We start from the raw sequence: 17183 nt of genomic DNA on the forward strand, positions 1-17183 counted from the left end.
GACATAAAAGTTGTACATTTTATGATCAGAGAAATGTAACAGAATGCTTTATCATTGCCCCCCTACATGTTACTAGTCTTCTCTTTAGAGATAATTCTAAGGGAAACACCAGTGTGTTGCCTCAATTTCACTTATGTTGAAAAACTGAAAATCTTAGTCTTTATCACAATAAGGTTAATATAATCCAAAGAGATGAGTGTCAGGTAAATTGTCCTACATTTTGGCAAGATGTAGTGCTGTGGTGCATATGTGTCTCTACTTGTTTAATTTTTGAACTGGATTGTTGGGTTTCTATAATAACAAGTTAGATCTTTGATTCAACATATGCTGGTTAACTTGAATTCACTTTTAATTGAGAGGCCATAGCCAGTGAATTTAGTTATAAATGAGCATCAGTAAGCTGTAGCTGTAGTTCCAAACTGCCCTTCAAACATTAGCCTTATTCCATGGACGTGATCCTGAGGATGAGACGATATCATAATTTGGGACACAGCAGGGATTAATGAGCACCACAGAGTACATCATTTGAACATAGGAGTGCTTGTTAATTATGCAATAATAAAATACTTTTATTTTTAATTTCATATAAACTTGATCCAATTAAGGCCTATTACAGCGTCAGTTGATTAAAGTTTATTCAGATGCTTATATACTTTCATTGAATCTATAAGATGCCTTCTTTTACTATTTTTATGATTATTTCTAACTAATTACATCCTATAAAATTCCTTTAAACAGCCAATTGTAACTAGTCGTTCTTCAGTACAATATATCATTTTATCAGAATCATGTATCCTCATTGAACTTTCTTTGTAGAGAGATTTCTGGGCATTTGTACTTTATTTTCTTTCTTTTTAAAAAAATTATTTATTTATTTTTGGCTGCATTGGGTCTTTGTTGCTGCACGTGGGCTTTCTTTAGTTGCGGGGAGCAGGGGCTACTCTTCCTTGCCGCTTGTGGGCTTCTCATTGCGGTGGCTTCTCCTGCTGTGGAGCACGGACTCTAGGCATATGGGCTTCAGTAGCTGTGGCTCGCGGGCTCTTAGAGCGCAGGCTCAGTAGTTGTAGTGCACAGGGCTTAGTTGCTCCGCAGCATGTGGGATCTTCCCGGGCCAGGGCTCGAACCCGTGTCCCCTGCATTGGCAGGCGGATTCTTAACCACTGCACCACCAGGGAAGCCCTGTACTTTATTTTCTGAGTCTGGATAGTTTTTGTTTGTTTATATGTAGGTTGTTTGTTTGTTGCCATATTTTGCTTTGGAATCAATCATAAGTTTCTCATACACCTTACGAAAATTATTTCTCAAAGAATTTATAAAGAATTGAGATGTTTCATTTCATGTTATCGTAACATTTTTTGTAAAACATTTCACTTTCTGAGGTTTAGAAAATCACAATTAATTTTTACTACTGATTTTACTACCAGATGATTTGGATAAATGTCCTTTGGAGCTATCCAATATATTTTTGCTTTAAAATACTTTTTTTCTGAAAATTAACCATCACTATAGCAAACTCTTCCTCTTACTTTTCTGCTTGCCTTATTCTGAATGTTTGCTTTTACCAATTAAAAAAAAAGAAAGAAATCTATGTAGTCTTTATATTCTTCTCTGCTCAAAGTTGGTAAGTGAAAATCTACATTAGGGAGCATATTTGGACAATTTTGAAGACCTTTAAGACATTTAAGCGGGTAGTATCTTTAATGCAAACCCACTGAGAGCTGGGCAACCATGTATTTACAAGTATGTTGTGTAGTCTGCTCAATGTACCTTTAAGTTTTAGACCTTGTTCAAATTAATGGGTTAGATCAGGCAGAATAAAGCTGAAGAACCTGCTCTTATAGAGACCAAGATTGTCACAGGACTATTCCATTATTTGGACAAGTTGGCTGGACAGACAATAGTTTGCAGCTGTTATAACACTGCAAGCCAAATAAATGATGTTGATGCTACATTTATTTTTCTTTCTTTATCGTTTCCATGAGATTAGTGTGTGTGGCTGGCAGGGGGCTGATGGGTGGTTTGAATGAATTCTAGACCAGAAAACAATGTTACCTTTGCATCAAATATAAGAAATCTCTGTGAATGGCTGTAACAGTGGTATAAGATATGGCATGGTGACTGTGGGAAAGCAAAGTAGAACCAGTAGAATTTTTATAGTTCTATTGATTTCTAAAACTTACTTGTGACTTTACCTGGTCCCATCAGTCACCTCAAATCAATACAAATCTCAAGGTGTCTTTTTCTATAAAAGCCAACTTCTGCAGCTTACACTCAAAGAACAAATAAACCTATCTTATCTATTACCAGGATTGATCAGTTTTTCAGTTCATCATACCAGCCTAGCTTCTCTTCTTTCCATGGTTAATACTTCCTTTAAAAAAAAACTCTTCTGACCACCTGATAAGCTAACTCCACAATTTGAACTTAGCTGAAATTATTAAGGATAAAGCAGGTGTTTTTAGAGTATTTCTCAGGACCAGGGCTAAAATACACAGAATGTAATATATACCTTATTACATAATTCATCAACTTAATGTGAACCAGTCATCTTAAATTTCCATAATTGTGTTCATTGATGCCTAAAGCAAGAGAAGGACTAACAAACTAGTACAGACCTAACAGAAGAGAAGCAAAAGAGAGGATTCTTTATGCTTTCTTGTGCACATATTACAGTGATACATATTATAGACATTAGAACTTCAGTAAAATATTTTTTTAAATTTTATTCATTTATTTATTTATTTTTGGCTGTGTTGGGTCTTCGTTTCTGTGCGAGGGCTTTCTCTAGTTGCGGCGAGCGGGGGCCACTCTTCATCGCGGTGCGCGGGCCTCTCACTATCGCAGCCTCTCTAGTTGCGGAGCACAGGCTCCAGACGCGCAGGCTCAGTAGTTGTGGCTCACGGGCCCAGTTGCTCCACGGCATGTGGGATCTTCCCAGACCAGGGCTCGAACCTGTGTCCCCTGCATTGGCAGGCAGATTCTCAACCACTGCGCCACCAGGGAAGCCCCAAGTAAAATATTTTATAGAAAATGGAAGCAGCATTTCAGTTCACCTGTTAAGTTTATAAATTGTATTTAAGCAAAATGATGATGCTCTTAAAAGCTTTGGAATTTCACAGCAGATTTAGGATCACCATGTTCTTTCACTTTTATGAAAATAGGGAGTACAAATTTGTCATCGTTTAATTGGTTTGAGTTGCCACAGAGTAAAACATTTTGCTGTGTCTGATTTAGGTAATAAAAAACCTAAAGAACTAGGAAATGCTAACTGGATAAATCTGAAGGCATGGCCCCTAAAGGACAAGATTTACCTACTTAACAAGGCTCTGTCTATACCCAGAGCACTTAATTTCTGATAACTCTCTTCTCCACTACACATTCTTCAAGGACACTGTTGCTGAGGTTCCCTGTGTCCTAACAGGCATTGCCTAACACAGAAGCAGGGTGCATGCTCACTACTGCAGTTAGACTCACTATGCTTCCCTCAGTGAGGGAACACCCTTACAGAACACTGGGTCATGTCACCCTTGCTGGCTATGCTTGGCATGCAAGGTCCTTTAATGGACTTAGGCAAGTCAAAGTGGTTTAAATGCCACTGGCTGCTCATCCATACTCTCAGTTGGTCTATGAGCACAGGGCACAACCTTGTCTAATGAAAAACCACATCTTCAGAAATTAATGGCTGCCTGCTGCTCATAAAACGACTTGACTGTAAGTTATTGGAGGGCAGGTTCTGTTCTGATTCACATTGGTATCCTTCACAGTGCCTTGCACCAGTGCAAGGTTGCTCAGTAGATGTCTAATTCACAAAGTAGAGGCATCAAAAGGGAATTTGGGGCTAGTTTATCTTTTTCTCCCCCCACACACTCCAAAAAATCATCAGGGCATTAAACATGAAAATAATCACGCTGAATTTCCCTAACATGTATTTTTACGATGCACTATTACATTTACATTTAATCTAAGGCTTACCATAATAGTTTTAGGGCTTAAGCCCTTTGAAAGTCTTAATCCAGCCTTGGGTCCACACCCAAGTATGGATATACATTTGATACGTATTTGTCAAATAAACAAATAAACCAATAAACAAATATGAGGAATGAGCTATCAAGGTGCTGTCAACTCCAGACTGATAGCTATTGTCCAAGTAATACAAAGGAAAGACAAAACAGGAGGTTTTTTTAAAAGAAGCAAATTATTATATTTTAGCTTTATCTCAGGTTCATCCTTGTGATGTATATAACAGTTAAACACATCAGAATTTGATGCTTAAAAAACTATCAAGAGACTGTGGAAGACTACCTTACAATTATTAAATGCAAGAGGTTTTCCTTATAAAAATCACTTACTACTTTCAAGACCATTTTTATTATATGCAAAGAAATGTAAACCTCAATATCAAAAGAAATAACTAAAAATGAGTATAATTAGAGAGTCATTGAAATTAGCATGCAATTTTGTGTCTTGTGGCTTTTTAAAAAAGTACGTGGATTGGCTCCTAAAATAATGATTCAGGGAGGACTCACTGAGGATGCGCTGTAAGTGAATTATGCACTGCTTTCTTAGAATGTCTTAATTGGAAAGGGCTTTAGTCTCATATACAGTTGAGGAAACTGAGGCACCGAATGGCTAAGCGACTCACCGCAACACCCATAGGCAGAGGTCAAGAGAGGTGAGATGTACTCAGCTTGACAACGCTGTCTTCATCTCTAAGTGATTCTCTGTCACAGTCTCCACAAAACATATTCCCAACTCATTTCAGAATTGAAACTAGTCCCCTAATTGCCCCCAAATAACCTTATCTTTGTTCTAGGGACAAGGTCTAGATCATTCAGGATAGTGTCCTTCAATTTCTCTCTCCAATCAAGTGATTTTCATCTCCATCCTCCTCTCTTCCCTACTCTCTGTCTTCAAAGTCCTTTCTTTCTGCCTATTCCCTCCCATTCTCCCCATCATGACATCTCCAAGGACTTTCATTCTGAACCTCTCCGCTTTCAAATGAAAATTTCTTTCTCTCCTCTTTCTCGTCCTTCAAAAACCCATCTCCCTCTCCCAAAATATTCCCTTGGACACTACGTCTAATTCTACCATCACATATTTTTGTTGGTTTTTTTTTAATCACCAAACTTCTTAGAAAAGTGACTATCTTTATGCCCTCGGGAATTCCCTGACTGTCCAGTGGCTAGGACTCCATGATTCCACTGCAGGGGGCACGGGTTCGATCCCTAGTCAGGGAACTAAGATCTCACATGCCTCGCAGCACAGGCAAAAGAAAATAAAATGGTTTATGTCCTTTTCCCCTCCATCTTATTCCCCAGTTTCTTTCAGTCAGAAAGGGCCTGTTCCATCCAACTGAAAGCATCTAGTTCAAGGTCACAGAAAATCTCAGATTTCCTCAGGATTCACTCTGCTCAACTATTTCATATCTGATACAGTTCACACCCATCTGTCTTTCACTTTTCCCTTCCTTTGACATCCTTGATATCCAATGATATTTTCTTCCTATTTTTTTCAGCCACTTCTTCTTTTTTCTCTTTTTGTTTCTCATTTCTTGTCATTGTTCCCAGTTATATAAATGTAGGGAATCCCCTAGTTTCATTCTCACCCACAGGCTGTTTCTTTGCTGTATTCTTGAGGGATTTCAAATTCTCACATGATTTCAACTAACCTACCTGCGAAGATATTCCTCCATATATCAGTCTTGGACCACCATTGTTCATGGTGCCAAGTCATATTTCAAACTGCTAAGCATCTTTGCCCAGGCCTTTCTCTAGCATCTCAAACTTGATGTGTTCTAACCAGCTAAATTCTGCTATGGCCTTGCTCCTGATCTGCCCATTTAAAACTGCCACCACCTGAGTTTCTTCCCTCTCTTGACTCCCACATCCCATTGGTTCTCAAGCCCTGTCAATTTCAACCATGCAGTATCTCCCCCTTGATCTTGCCCTGTCTGTTCCCATGGCCACTGCTCCTGTTCAGCTTCTCATCTCTGGCCTGATTTCATGCAAAACACTCAGCTGCTGGTGGCCTGTAATCACTGACTCTTCCCACCACTCCCACCAATTGTTGGCAGAGTAATCTTTTAAACCCACAATTTTATCATGCCTTTACTGTGATCAAAAAACTTCCATATTTTCCTACTGCACACAGGGATTTGATGTCAGAATTGAAAAGGTAACTGTATATAATTTAGTCTACCCCCACCATTTCACAAATGAGAAAACTAAAGCTCAGAGAATCGAGGAAGTACACTGTTTTCTGACTCTACCAAGTCCTCCTTTTATCTCATGGTTTTGCCTTTGAAAGTCCAAGAGTGACATTGTTTCAGAGTTTTTTCTGGACTCGGAGCAAATCACAATAAAGTTATGTCAACAAAACACATTTTTAAGCAGTCTCGGCAGTTTTTTAATTACTAATCCAGTTGAGAGCCTGACACTGTGGTGAAACCTGTTTGGTCTTCTGCCTAAGTTGCTACTCATGGGAAAAAGAATGACCCAGCTCCATAAAGTTGCAAGGTTTCTGAGTCATCTGGCATAGTTCTCCAAAACAAACAGCAGGCACTGACACTTCAGTGTGGTAACGGAAGTACAAGACAGGTAACAGATGCATACACAACTCTGTAGCTATGAAGAAATGGCTTCCAAACAGACAAATTAGATACACCCACACCCCAGTCGTCCCACTTCTACAAACAAGAGCAAAAAGTGTTCAAGAGTTCAGAGGTAGCAAGAAATACACATTTGCATTAACATCACTTCAATTCTGTGCCCAAGAAGGACTCTACAATAACATTTCAGTTACTTGTCCAAAGTAACTTGGATGATTTGGGCCATTTATTTTCCTACCCCCTCCCCTACCCCATAGTATTACTATTATTGTTGTTGTTATTATTTTATATAAGCCTTCCTAATTCACAAGGATATTATGAGATTAGATTAAAATCAGAATTATTTTGAATTCTCAAAGTTGTAATAATGTCAATTCTTTGTAGTATATTTTACTTAGTAATTTACTTGGAATAGGCTCTTATACTTTATTGTAAAACCCACACCTCAAGAACAAATTTAGGCTGAATTGTTCTGGATTGTATTTAGCCCTAAATTAATATCCAAACCTCAATTTCTTCATCTGTAAAATGGAGACAATTATAGTATTGACCACATGTACTAATGAAGATTGAATGCACGGATTTCTCTAAACACATTGCCTAGTACTTAGTTATCATTCAGTGAACTGTAATGGTGATTAATGGTAATGATTAACATTAAACAGATACCAGGAGTGTATAATTCCTATAATAAAAACATTATCTCTTTACACACTCATATTAACCATAAACACATATTTTCCTGAATTATCAATTATGGCAATTTTTAAAAATATGTACTTGGAGACTAAAATTTTATTTTTCTTTAATGGTGAAATTGAAACTAACTGTAAAAAGTAATTTACTACATTTTGAAATTACTATTATTCGTATTTTTTAAAATGCAAACTATAATTTCTTTTATCAGCAGTCCAGATAAAATCTAACTGTGATAACAGTTTTCATAATTAGCAATTCTGAAAAAAAAAACAGATAAAGTTCAAAACTTCTTATTTAGGGAAAAATAAAAGCTAAGAATTTACACTATCTTTAATGATTCTAAATTAAATTTAATAAATATAGACAAACCCTTCAAATCCACACCTAATTTTTAGATAGATATTTTACAATGTCCTAAGCATATTGATATATTAGACTTAATATATAAGTGTGTGTGTTTTTAGAAATGCCTTTGTTTCTAGAGAAAAATAATTTAAATTATATGTATGATTTTCACTAGAAATCATATGTAAAGATCAAGGCCAGAGTTGAAACTAGGCAGAGCTCTGTTTGACTAGCTCACTTGTTTGACCGGGAAATTGTTTAATGCAGGAGAAAAGACTAATGAAAGTTGCTTATACAGCAATTTGTCCCTACAGTCTTGTAATTTATTTTCATTGCTATGGAAGGATGCATTTATATCATCTGTTTTGTTTAGTGCCAACAATAAAATACCAAATATGAACTCATTTTTACATAAAGAAAATTGTTTTTATTTTAGAACTTTTTATTCTCATATTTCAAAGCAAATTAAAGATTTATCACCTTAAGATTTTCAAGAATACTAGAAAATCTTCCATCTAGAATTGGACAGTGAAAAAGCAAATATTCCAAAGCTTTCCTGATATTTTCTCCTTTATATCCTTTCTTTACTCCAAATTTTGTTTTCTGTTTCCATCCTTGGCTAGTCAGATCCCAAAACTATCATCAAATATTTTAGTATCATAACATGCTGTTGAATCACTAAATAGCATCCGAGTATCTCCAGCTCTTCAGGCACAAGATTTACTAAGAGGTCCTGAGTTCCCAACTCTCATTCTCCCTGGGTTCTAGCTTCAAATGTCCTAGCTCATATGATTACAAGTATCTGCATAGGCTAAGAATGAAAAAGAGGTTAACAATAAAAGTAATGAAAAGAATAGTAAAATTGAAAGGTAAAAACCAAACATAAAGGAATCCTTAGCATAGTCATCAGAACTTGAGAGATAAAACTAGATTCACCTGCTAATGACTCACAAGACTATTGCTTAATTTTTTTTAAGCAGTGAGATTGCATGCATTACAAAGCATTCAGTTAAAAATTAATTATGGTTATCTTATTTTTTATAGGTGGTGCTGGAAGTTAACAGTGAATTTCAAATCCAGGTAACATATAGCAAATTAATTTTTTCCAAATTAAAAATAAGAAAAATGGTTTGGGAGAAGCAACATATTTTCCAAAGACAATTCATCCTTATAAGTAAAGTTAATGTGATGCTAAAATTAATAGATTATCAAAATTACCAATTTTCCCAATGAAACATCCTCTCTTTCTGACATTATAATTACCCCATCCTCCAAAAGCTCCAGTGGAATGTGAATTATGAATAAAAGTTAATAGATACTATTACTTTATCCTGCCCACCCAAGGTCAGAGATTATAACAGTAAAAATGGCACCATCAAGTGGCGTTCCATCAGGAGGCAAAAACGTGAGTGGATCAAGTTCGCTGCAGCCTGCCGTGAAGGTGAGGACAACTCAAAGAGGAACCCAATCGCCAAAGTAAGTATCAACCCCAAAGCATAAAATCGAAAATCAGAATGGATGGAGTTAAATTTTCAAAAGAACCTATCTTTTAAATATTTTATGAACACATCTCACTGAGAAATTATGATACAGAACAAAACTATAGCCATTCAGATTATGAAAATTGAAGCCATTAAAAGTATAAATTAAGAAATTTAGGCACTCGGGTAAACAGTTAAACATTGACTCACCACACTGGTGAAATTAATATACATGATCATATGTCACCCCAAACTCTAGATGAAAAAAATATAGTGATTTATACAATGAATTTAATGCTCAGCACATTCACAGGAACTATTTCAATGTGTGCTACTTCTGCCTCCTAATTTCTTAGAATTGAATTCCTACTTTTGGCTTTGTTATGGACATTCACAATGTACCCTGTTTCATATGCTCTTTTCCTTTTATTTTCCCTTTTCTTCCTTTTGCACACACGTGCTCACACGCATGTGCGCACACACATACACGGAAACATATCCCCACACACAGATTCACACATACAAACATATATACACAAATTTACACAGAGATTTCCCCATAAGATTGCTTACAATCATACAATTTTTTATTTCCAAGAGAGCCCTGGTTTCACATCCTCGTCATTTTCAAAATTAAAATCTTCTACACAGTCAGATAACTCTTGTCGCCTACATAAATCTACTTTAAACTTTCTTCTAAAACTTTACATTAAAAATTTTTTTAATCAAAAAATCAAAGTTATGTAATAATATTGGTAAACTCCTTAAGACTGCAAGGAGCTCTCTACTCTAGCCTCAACGTTAGCACAGAGACTAAAAATAATACGATCCATTGTAAATGTTGAATGAATGAATGCATGAAAGATGACTGCATAGATTTAGATTTATTAGGGTGATATTTTACTTTTTTCTAATTTGATAGAAACAGAAATTGAATTTCTTTTATTACGTTGTCATTTACCATTGAAAATATAAAGCTGTTATTATTCCTCTTATCTAGGAAAATAATTCTCTATTTCCAGCATTTCTCAAAAGATAACAGATACTCACATTCAACAATTCTCAAGATAGTTGAGAATTGCACTCTTGACATAGCACTCTTGATTTGCTCCCTGTAATGTATGTTTTCACCTGTGCTCTTTCTGCAGATTCACTCAGATTGTGCTGCAAACCAGCAAGTTACATACCGCATCTCCGGAGTAGGAATTGATCAACCACCTTACGGAATCTTTGTTATTAATCAAAAAACTGGTGAAATTAATATAACATCCATAGTTGATCGAGAGGTCACCCCTTTTTTCATCGTAAGTGGGTGAATATGTATGTTCAGGCCTATATTATTTTTGGACTATCTTAAGCTCAGATCATACTTGATTTGATTTCAAGAGTCTCAATATTAGGCATTTTTGGTTGTCCCTTATTTCATGAGCATCTTATGACCCAAAAGAAACAAAAGATTAAGAGAGAAAGGAGTGTTTGCTTAACTGCCTTAGCAAAAATGCTAACCTCTGGTCAGTCCCCGGTGTCAAGCTAAAGTGTTTGTTTGGAATGGCAAGCACCTAACTTCTTTTACTTTAATTCAGTTGAGAATATCGGTTCCTCCTAACTCCAGTGCCAAATGATGATTCTGGAGCTCCTGATGGAGTCTTTCCTGAGTGAACATACTTTATGATAAAATCACATTGCTCAATGTGAACTTGAACTCAGGATGTGCCTTGGAGATACTTTAATTCACCCTTAACGAATCTCACTCTATTCTTTACAGTTGCTGTGACAAAACTTCAAACCCTCCGCCTCATTTCCACTTTATGAAGCTGACATGTGACCAACTTCATTAAAAAGTCTGAGGCCCTTCATCACAAACTCCCAAAATTAATTCTCTCTCCTCCAGTTCAGAAATGTTCTGAATTAAATCCAAAAATGGGATCGATTTTCTTCTTTCTCTCAGCTGCTTATCCCAAAAGCTATCTATTTTCCCATAATTACCTGTCCAAGAACCTTAATCAATCAACTTTGTTTTTTCATCTTTCTTCTGCTTGCTCCATTGGCTGCTAATCCATTTCCATCTATCATTAGGGTCAACACTTGTTAATACTTGAAAAATAAAACTAAAGACATTTTTAAAACTTTCTTTGATCTTGTAACCTCTTCTATTCAAACCCCATAATTTTCCAAAATGCCTCCAAATAGTAATCTATGCTTGCAGGCTTTCACTCATACTGCTTTTCCGTATGCCTCAAACTACTTTAATTCCTTAGTCTTCTGTTCCAAGTCTGTATTCCTGCCTTGTCTCCCACAATGTTTCCCTGAAAACTCTAAATCAACATGCCAGCCTATTAGCTTTTCCTGATGCACAATGCATTTTATATGAAGTATATCACATAGGCAAAATAGTATACATTACACTTACATACACCAAATAATAATATAAACACCCACATAGCCACACCTATCCCGTGAATGCTATATTTCTCTGAAGCCCCCGTGTGACTCTCCTTTGTCACATTCTCAAGTCCCATAACCCCTATTCCTAATTCCAACAACGAGTTTTCACCATTCCGTTTCCTTCCTCACGTAAATCCCTTTGCTTGAAACACCCTGCCAATTCCCTGCTCCACCTGTTGAAATTTTCTTGGAAGATCTCTCAATCATTACATCCTCCTATGAAGTCACAGTAATTTTGTTCTTCCTTCGTGTAACTTATCATGTTACCTTTTCTCAAATGGGATTTTGAGTTAGTGTTTGCCTCCCCTTATTGATTATAAGTACTACTTGTATCTACCTTCAAGTAGGAAATAATATGTCTTACTGTTCTTTTAGTTTCCCACAATGCCTAGCATAATGCTCAGAGAAAGCAAGAACTTAATAAATACGTGTTGCACCATGTAATTATTCCTCTTTTCTCTCCTAGATCTATTGTCGGGCTGTGGATTCACTGGGTCAAGATTTAGAGAGAGTTCTCGAGCTCAGAGTCAGGGTTTTGGATATAAATGACAACCCTCCGGTATTTTCTATGTCTACGTTTCTAGGACAAATAGAAGAAAATTCTAATGCCAGTAAGTAGTCTACTTTATTAAGTAAACAAGACTATTTTAGCTTCCAGATCATTCTTAACAGCCAGACAACTAGAGGCTAAACTCTGTCAAGGTACTACATCATGAATGTAAAAGAGAAGGTTGGAAAAGCATGTAGAACAGGAAGGCATGAGGAAATCTCCATAATGGCTTTACCCTCAACTGTGGAAGCAGCTCCAACTGTCATACACAAGGAGCAACTCTAAAGTAATAGGAAGCATTTTCTCACACACCAGCTCTGTAGTAGATTCCTAAGGAAAAAATCCAAAAGTACTTTGCACAATGGTGACAGAGGCACTGGGAGAATTTAGCCTCCCAACCTGACTACTTTGAAGGGGAATCTCATCCATTTCTATTTATACTGCCTTTTTTTTTTTTTTAATTTTAACGACTCTAAATTCACTCATAGAAATCACTTCCAGACTAGCTATTTGGTAGCCATAATCTTAAAGAGCTTTTCTTTGACAACAAATAAATGCAAAACAAGCATTGTTGCCCCTTCTTATATATGATTTAATAAATATGGGTTTTGTTTGTTTTTACTCAAGTCACTGATAGTATGTATTGGAAATGTATTACAAACCTAATCCTCTTTGGTCCTCCATGTACAATATATTTAAAGCTGACCATCTCAAGGAATGATAGTACAGGGGCACCAGAAAATCTAGAAACTAGAACCAGTATTTACACAAGGGCTTTAAAATTCTAAACGTGCAATTGCTTCCTTATGGATTACTGTAAAAGGAAATATTTTAACTGCCAAATATTCAGTCACTTGGGTGGGATAGTATATTAACTGCTTAGTGTACCATTGAAGATTGTCCTAGATATATTTAAAAAAACAGCAGAGATAATGTCTCATTTGAATTCAAAACTTCAACATACCATAGTTACTTTTAACTGTTAAGTGGTATAACTTCTTGTAAGTTCAAATAATTCTTACATTTTAATTCTATTCGTTAAAATACTATACCTACAGTTTAAACTTTAAAAAATGCTGCTACAAGAATGATAAACCATTAGCCAGACTCATCAAGAAAAAAAGGGAGAAGACTCAAATCATCAGAATTAGAAATGAAAAGGGAGAAGTAACAACTGACACTGCAGAAATACAAAGGATCATGAGAGATTACTACAAGCAACTATACGCCAATAAAACGGACAACCTGGAAGAAATGGACAAATCTTTAGAAAAGCACAACCTTCCGAGACTGAACCAGGAAGAAATAGAAAATATGAACAGTCCAATCACAAGCACTGAAATTGAAACTGTGATTAAAAATCTTCCAGGGCTTCCCTGGTGGCGCAGAGGTTGAGAGTCTGCCTGCCGATGCAGGGGACAAGGGTTTGTGCCCCAGTCCGGGAAGATCCCACATGCCGTGGAGTGGCTGGGCCCGTGAGCCATGGCCGCTGAGCCTGTGCATCCGGAGCCTGTGCATCCGGAGCCTGTTCTCCGCAACGGGAGAGGCCACAACAGTGAGAGGCCCGCGTACCGCAAAAAAAAAAAAAAAAAAAAAAATCTTCCAACAAACAAAAACCCAGGACCAGATGGCTTCAGAGGCGAATTCTATCAAACATTTAGAGAAGAGCTAACACCTATCCTTCTCAAACTCTTCCAAAATATAGCAGAGAGAGGAACACTCCCAAACTCATTCTATGAGGCCACCATCACCGTGATACCAAAACCAGACAAAGATGTCACAAAGAAAGAAAACTACAGGCCAATATCACTGATGAACATAGATGCAAAAATCCTCAGCAAAATAACGAGTAAACAGAATCCAACAATACATTAAAAGGATCATACACCGTGATCAAGTGGGATTTGTCCCAGTGATGCAAGGATTTTTCAATATCCGCAAATCAATCAGTGTGATACACCATATTAACAAATTGAAAGAGAAAAACAATATGATCATCTCAATAGATGCAGAGAAAGCTTTTGACAAAATTCAACACCCATTTATGATAAAAGCTCTCTAGAAAGTAGGCATAGAGGGAACCTACCTCAACATAATTAAGGCCATATATGACAAACCCATAGTCAGCATCGTTCTCAATGGTGAAAAACTGAAACCATTTCCCCTAAGATCAGGAACAAGACAAGGTTGCCCAATCTCACCACGGTTATTCAACATAGTTTTGGAAGTTTTAGCCACAGCAATCAGAGAAGAAAAAGAAATAAAAGGAATCCAAATCGGAAAAGAAGTAAAACTGTTACTGTTTGCAGATGACATGATACTATACATAGAGAATCCTAAAGATGCTACCAGAAAACTACTAGAGCTAATCAATGAATTTGGTAAAGTAGCAGGATACAAAATTAATGCACAGAAATCTCTTGCATTCCTATACACTAACAATGGAAGATCAGAAAGAGAAATTAAGGAAACAATCCCATTTACCATTTCAACAAAAAGAATAAAATACCTAGGAATAAACCTACCTAAGGAGGCAAAAGACCTGTATTCAGAAAACTATAAAACAGTGATGAAAGAAATCAAAGATAAAATAAACAGATGGAGCGATATACCATGCTTCTGGATTGGAAGAATCACTATTGTGAAAATGACTATACTACCCAAAGCAATCTACAGATTCAATGCAATCCCTATCAAACTACCAATGGCATTTTTCACAGAACTAGAACAAAAAATTGCACAGTTTGTATGCAAACACAAAAGACCCCGAATAGCCAAAACAATCTTGAAAGAGAAAACTGGAGCTGGGGGAATCAGGCTCCCAGACTTCAGACTATACTACGAAGCTATAGTAATCAAGACAGTACGGTACTGGCACAAAAACAGAAATATAGATCAATGGAACAGGATAGAAAGCCCAGAGATAATCCCACACACATATGATCACCTTATCTTTGATAAAGGAGGCAAGGATATGCAATGGAGAAAAGACAGCCTCTTCAATAAATGGTGCTGGGAAAACTGGACAGCTACATGGAAAAGAATGAAATTAGAGCACTCCATTACACCATACACAATAATAAACTCGAAATGGATTAAAGACCTAAATGTAAATCCAGACACTATAATACTCTTAGAGGAAAACATAGGCAGAATACTCCATGACATAAATCACCGCAAGATCCTTTTTGACCCACCTCCTAGAGAAATGGAAATAAAAACAAAAATAAACAAATGGGACCTAATGAAACTTCAAAGCTTTTGCACAGCAAAGGAAACCATAAACAAGACAAAAAGACAACCCTCAGAATGGGAGAAAATATTTGCAAATGAAGCAACTGACAAAGGGTTAATCTCCAAAATATACAAGCAGCTCATGCAGCTCAATATCAAAAAAACAAACAACCTAACCCAAAAATGGGCAGAAGACCTAAATAGACATTTCTCCAAAGAAGGTATACAGATTGCCAACAAACACATGAAAAGATATTCAACCTCACTAATCACAGAGAATTGCAAATCAAAACTATAATGAGGTATCACCTCACACCAGTCAGAATGGCCATTATAAAAAATCTACAAATAATAAATGCTGAGAGTGTGTGGAGAAAAGGGAACCCTCTTGCATTGTTGGTGGGAATGTAAACTGATATAGCCACTATGGAGAACAGTATGGAGGTTCCTTAAAAAACTAAAAATAGAACTACCATATGACCCAGCAATCCCACTACTGGGAATATACCCTGAGAAAACCATAATTCAAAAAGTGTCATGTACCACAATGTTCATTGCAGCACTATTTACAACAGCCAGGACATGGAAGCAACCTAAGTGTTCATCAACAGATGAATGGATAAAGAAAATGTGGCACATGTATACAATGGAATATTACTCAACCATAAAAAGAAACAAAACTGAGTTATTTGTAGTGAGGTGGATGGACCTAGAGTCTGTCATACAGAGTGAAGTAAGAAAGAGAAAATCAAATACTGTATGCTAACACATATATATAGAATCTTAAAAAAAAAAAAGGTTCTGATTCACCTAGGGGAAGAACAGGAATGAAGACACAGACATAGAGAATGAGGACACGGGCGGGGGAAGGGTAAGCTGGGACGAAGTGAGAGAGTAGCATTGATAATATATACACTACCAAATGTAAAATAGATAGCTAGTGGGAAGCAGCTGCATGGCACAGGGAGATCATCTCAGTGCTTTGCAACCACCTACAGGGATGGGATAAGGGAAATGGGAGAGAGACACAAGAGGGAGGGGATATGGGGATATACATATGCCTATAGCTGATTCACTTTGTTATACAGCAGAAACTAACACAACACTGTAAAGCAATTATACTCCGATAAAGATGTTTTAAAAAAAAAGAATGTTTGTTGTAAAAATTCACAAAATATGAGTAAAAACACAATAGAAATGCGTTCTTTGCTCTCCCTAGCACCGTTTTTCAGGGGCAAGTACCATCACTAGTTACTTAGGTACATACTTTCTATAATCATGTAAATATATATAAACGTGTTTCCAAAGAGGAAACAAATGTGACCATGTTTTACATACTTATCCACAATGTGAGTTTTTATCGAAATATATTTTGAACATATTTCCATATTAGGAAATACATGTTTCTTCATTCCTTTTAACAATTTCATGAGATTTCATTGTATGAACGCACCATAATTAATGAATTAAATGCCTCTGAAAACATTTAAAAAATGATGCTGAAATGAATACACACACAGAGATTGAGGGAGAGAGAAATGGGAGCTGGTAGTTGGTGTCTACAGACAGGCCAATTGTGCTTGGAACAGAGTTGACTGTAGAGAAGTCTAGTTTATGAATGCTGGAAGCTTTTCACATTCTCCAGTGTTCTTCATCAAAACTGCTAATAAGATTACTGGAAAAAGTGAGGGATAGGACAAAGTATGTAATTAAACAAGCATTTTTTTAAACCTACTAGTTACTTAGCATTTTACTAGAGACCACGCAAAATACAACAATAATATATATTTATTGAATGTGCACTATTCAATAGGAACTTCAC

The 17183-nt window shown here is 36.4% G+C and overlaps 1 protein-coding gene and 1 long non-coding RNA gene across 3 annotated transcripts in view; one reads left to right on the top strand and one right to left on the bottom strand.

Annotated features, from left to right (window-relative positions):
- LOC309830764 overlaps positions 1-17183 on the bottom strand; it is a 234804-nt gene that overhangs the window by 94724 nt on the left and 122897 nt on the right. The gene's annotated exons all lie outside the window — the stretch shown is intronic.
- Positions 1-17183, top strand: part of DSG1 (desmoglein 1) — a gene marked incomplete at both ends in the record, with an annotated part of 37513 nt that overhangs the window by 760 nt on the left and 19570 nt on the right. Inside the window, 4 exons of the mRNA XM_082668050.1 lie at positions 8696-8731; positions 8996-9127; positions 10281-10436; positions 12044-12188. Coding sequence (XP_082524176.1) covers positions 8696-8731; positions 8996-9127; positions 10281-10436; positions 12044-12188 — 469 coding nt within the window. The remainder of the gene's footprint in view (positions 1-8695; positions 8732-8995; positions 9128-10280; positions 10437-12043; positions 12189-17183) is intronic.

This window comes from Grampus griseus (assembly GCF_964374135.1).
Source record: "Grampus griseus genome assembly, chromosome: 12".
NCBI lineage: Eukaryota > Metazoa > Chordata > Mammalia > Artiodactyla > Delphinidae > Grampus > Grampus griseus.